Source organism: Thrips palmi, unplaced genomic scaffold (assembly GCF_012932325.1).
Source record: "Thrips palmi isolate BJ-2018 unplaced genomic scaffold, TpBJ-2018v1 HiC_scaffold_18, whole genome shotgun sequence".
Lineage (NCBI taxonomy): Eukaryota > Metazoa > Arthropoda > Insecta > Thysanoptera > Thripidae > Thrips > Thrips palmi.
Genome location: NW_023144627.1, coordinates 19,144,360 through 19,148,976, shown reverse-complemented (window position 1 = coordinate 19,148,976; position 4,617 = coordinate 19,144,360). Strand labels below are relative to the sequence as shown.

The following is a 4,617-nucleotide window of genomic DNA, read 5'->3' as shown; positions in this document are numbered from 1 at the left end:
CCTGCGCTTTGGCTCGGGTCCGGTTCGACGCGAAGAGGATTGCCACAAAGAAGTCCAGCGCCCTGACCTACCCTGCGGGCTCTTCGGGGGGAGGGGGGCCGCCCCCTCCCCGTCTGTCTGCACGGAGCACAACGGAACCCGCTGCAGGAGGGGCGGGGCGGGGTCTATATACCCGGGGCCGGCCGTGCGCGGCCGCAGTTCGTTTGTAAACACCGGGGGACGTAGCGTTCACTCCGTTTACTTAGTTTGCCAGTGGAGTGGCTCAGTGCCTTACCTCCAGCGCCGGGGTAAGTGCCACGACTAAGGTAATCACGGGCCAACTTGCCCCAAATTACCCCGGCCCGTCACCTGGCCGGCCCGCCGGGCCCCGCGCGGGGTAACTTGCAAACCCACCAAGTTCCGCGGCGCCGAGGCAAGGAGCCCCCGCCGCCCCACAGTGGGCCAGAGGACCGGTGGAGGCGGCCAAAGCTCTAGACGCGTTTTGAGCTCCAGAGTCACTAAATGGGACTCGAACCGAGCGTGTGACACCACCAATGGATTCCTCGTTCGGAGAGCAATCCATTGGTGGGGTCACACGTTCTGTTCCAGTCCCATTTACCGACTCTGGAGCTCGAAACGCGACGAGTTAAGGCCGCCTCCACCGGTCTTCTGGCCCACTGTGCGCTCCCGCTTCTCCGGTTTCAAAGAAAAACTTGGCGGCGCTGAGCTGTGCGTCGGCGAGCTTGGCTGCGTCGCGGAGGAACTCCCGAAGTGTGTTCAAAGCGTTAAAAAATCATGCTGGCCCGCGGTCAGAAAGCCAGCAGTGCAACGCGCAGTGCACGCGCCGTGAAAATAGCCGAGTCAAACAGACTTCAATTTATGGTTCATTTTCTTTGGTACAACTGTCATTTAGACAGGGAGATAGTTCGCCGCGGTTCTCCGTGAACTGTTCGCCACGATTGGCGGAACCTTTAGTTCCAGTCGATTGGCTGCCTTTACAGTGTGGGCCGCCCCTCTGCCAGCGTCACCGTGTCACGGCGTCTCCAGGGGATGCGACCGGACAAGGGTTTGCCAGGGCACTTAGGGGCCAAGCTTGACGCTGGCCAAGCACAGTGGGCCAGAAGACCGGTGGAGGCGGCCGACACGGGAGACGCGTTTCGAGCTCCAGAGTCGCTAAATGGGACACGAACCGATCGTGTGACCCCACCAATGGATTCCTCGATCGGAGAGCAATCCATTGGTGGGGTCACACGTTCGGTTCGAGTGCCATTTAGCAACTCTGGAGCTCAAAACGCGTCGGTAATTTTGGCCGCCTCCACCGGTCCTCTGACCTACTGTGCGACGCTTGCGCCCCGAAATAGCCAGCCAGGCGGCGGCCGCTCTTGTTCCAGATCTCCCCGATGCCGCAAGGCTTGCCGGGCGGGCCGGGCGGCCAGGCCGCCATGTGGGAGCCACTCAGCGCCGAGCAGCTCCAGGGGATGTTCGCCGAGCTGGGCGCCAGCGAGGACACACTGCGGCGGGACGTGGCCGCCATCCGGCAGTGGATGGCCATGCAGCCGCACCTGCCCAGCCTGGACGGTGAGTGCACCGCCTCCAAGAACGCGTTTTGAGCTCCAGAGTCACTAAATGGGACTCGAACCGAACGTGTGACCCCACCAATGGATTGCTCTCCGAACGAGGAATCCATTGGTCGGGTCACACACTCCAGCAGATTCCAGGACTCGTCCAGGATCGCTACCGCCGGCTGCCGCGCCCCGCGAGTGTTGCGAAGAAGGAGCCCTCTTTGATCCGAAGCCAACGCACAGGGCGCCGCCGGAATACCGAGTGGCCCGCTTCAATCCGACGCCACCAGTCTGGCGCAGTCGGGCCGACCCCAACAAGGGGCAGAGGCAGGCCGCGTTAGCCATGGCGTTGGCCAACCCAACGCCGCGCGCTGAGCGCCTGCTCGCCCTCGCGGGGGCGCTTTTCGACATTGGCTATTTTGCTGACGGCCCACAGTGGGCCAGAAGACCGGTGGAGGCGGCCAAAGGCCCGTTTAGCGACTCTGGAGCTAAAAACGCGTGCGGGATTTTCGCCGCCTCCACCGGTCGTCTGGCCCACTGTGCGGCCTGCCGGGTCGCCCACTGGACAAAGCGTTTCGCCGGGCCACCGCCACCCACCCCCTCTGGGTGGACGGACACACAAACGCACACACACTTGTGCAATAGACGATTCGCCTGGCAGCCGTCGCCGAGGCGCGCCGCGGCGTCACCGCCTTGCACAAGGAACACATGAAAGCGGCGGCGCCGTGGCGATGCGCGCGGCATACGGACGGGGCGGGAGGCGCGTGCCACATTCAAATTGGCCGCCAAAACCAATCGGGAGCCAACCCCGCGCTTTCACACGCGCACACAGAGTCACACGTCCACAGAAACCGCAAACGCAGCCGCGATGTAAATTCAGGACCCTCTCCTTGACTAATCTGAAATGTACAATATCACTCCCCCGCCAAACTATTTTTTTTTTCAAAGCAAATTTGGTTTTTTTTAAGGGCGCGGCATTGACGTGGACCACATGCTGCGGATGTACCTGCTGCGCTGCAAGAACTCGCTGGAGCGCACCAAGGAGGCCCTCGACGTGCTGCTGTCCAGCCGCGCCACCATCCCCGAGTTCTTCGCGCAGCGCGACCCCACCGCCCCGGACGTGCAGGGCAGCCTCGACACCACGTCAGTCCATTGAGGCGCCAAAACATCTCAACGCGTTTTGAGCTCTAGAGTCGCTGAATGGGACTCGAACCGAACGTGTGACCCCACCAATGGATTCCTCGTTCGGAGAGCGATCCATTGGTGGGGTCACACGCTCGGTTCGACTCCCATTTAGCGACTCTGGAGCTCAAAACGCGTCCGGGACTTGGACCGCCTCCACCGGTCTTCTGGCCCACTGTGGGACAGAGCACTGTCCCCCCGCTAATCTCGCCATTGGCAGCCTGTTGTTGCATGTCATGCAAATTCGCCTGCATTCTGTGGCAGCGTGTTTAGCCTCGCTAGCCTCGCGCGGAGGGGCCCTGTTACAAGGTCGCCACAATATTTGCAATTTCGCTTCCGATGACTTTTCCATGACTTGGCCTGCCGCAGCCTGGTGGCCACCATGCCGCGGCTCACCCCCGAGGGCTTCCGCGTGCACTACTACGCGTACCCGTCGGCCGACGCCAAGGGCTTCAGCGTGGCGGCGCTGTTCCGGCGCATCCTCATGCAGGGCGAGCTGCTGATGCGCGACGACCTGTCGCGGGGCGACGTGCTCGTCGTGGACCTGGCCAACGGCAGCGCCGCGCGCTTCCGGGACTTCACGCTCGCCCTGCCCCTGTTCGCCAAGTTCCTCCGCGGCGGCCTGGTCAGTGACGCGTTTTGAGCTCCAGAGTCGCTAAATGGGACCCGAACCGGGCGTGTGACCCCACCAATGGATTGCTCTCCGAACGAGGAGTCCATTGGTGGGGTCGCACGGTCGATTCGAGTCCTGGTCAGCGACTCTGGAGCTCAAGACGCATCTCGAATTCTGGCCGCCTCTGCCGGTCTTCCAGCCCACTGTGCAGTGGCGGAAGGGTTGCCCACCTCAGTTAACTCAATTGTCCTGAGCTGGATTCGTTTCCCCACCAGAAAATGTACCCCGCCCGCATGAAGCAGTTCCACATCATCAACTTGCCACCGTTCCTGTCATCCGTCATGAACCTCCTGAGCCACGTGATGCGCGAGAAGCTCTACAGCCGCGTGAGTAGACGACACTGAGGGACATGTCCTCGAAGTTAATCGATCGCACAACACCTCTCTCCGCCACCGCCTTGCTGCAGGTCGTGGTGCACCCGGCGGGCAGCAGCATGCTCAAGGACACCCTGCCGGCGGACTGCATCCCCCAGGACTACGGCGGCGAGGGGCCTTCGCTGCGCGAGGGCAACGGTGCGTCCCGCGGCCAAAGACGCGTGCAGAGCTCCAGAGCCGCTAAATGGGACTCGAACCGAGCGTCTGATCCCACCAATGGATTGCTCTCCGAACGAGGAATCTGGTGGGGTCACACGTTCGGTTCGAGTCCCGGTTAGCGACTCTGGGGCTCAAAACGCGTCTAGAGTTTCGGCCGCCTCCACCGGTCTTCTGGCCCACTGTGCACCTCCACCACACGCCCTCTCTGCCCACAGCCCAGTGGCGCCGCTACCTGTCGGCGCACCGGGACTGGTTCCTGGCCCAGGAGAGCGTCAAGACGGACGAGTCCAAGCGCGTCGGCGCGCCCGCCAGCTTCATGGACGACATCGGCTGCCCGGGCTCCTTCCGCACCCTGGCCGTCGACTAGCCTGCCAACCCGCGCGCCGGAAGGGTTGCCTAGCCGCGGCCGGAGCAGGCGGAGTCTCGCGGGGCGCCGCCACCCCCCTCCAGCCCGTCCAGCCCGCAGCGGCGCGGCCTGCCGAGGCCTGCAGCCTGGAGTCCACGGCCCTCACCCTCACCACACCGCCACCACCAACCAGCACCTCATCGCCGACCTGTTAAAGTTCCTCCGAATAAACGCACACGCACTCCACGACAACGCGAAGCCTCCCCCTCGGCCCGCGCGGCGCGGTGCGGCCACTATTCGCAGTGCCCTCCCCTCCCCTTCCCCCAACGGCCCGAACGAGAG

The 4,617-nt window shown here is 63.4% G+C and overlaps 1 protein-coding gene across 1 annotated transcript; it reads left to right on the top strand.

Moving 5' to 3' along the window:
• Positions 1–206: 206 nt before the first annotated feature.
• On the top strand, positions 207–4,296 carry LOC117644761. The gene is made up of 7 exons (XM_034384376.1): positions 207–287; positions 1,371–1,557; positions 2,510–2,684; positions 3,093–3,348; positions 3,612–3,722; positions 3,803–3,908; positions 4,145–4,296. The coding sequence occupies exons 2-7, from the start codon at positions 1,380–1,382 to the stop codon at positions 4,294–4,296; spliced, it is 978 nt and encodes a 325-aa protein (XP_034240267.1). The 5' UTR covers positions 207–287; positions 1,371–1,379.
• The last annotated feature ends 321 nt before the right edge of the window (positions 4,297–4,617 follow it).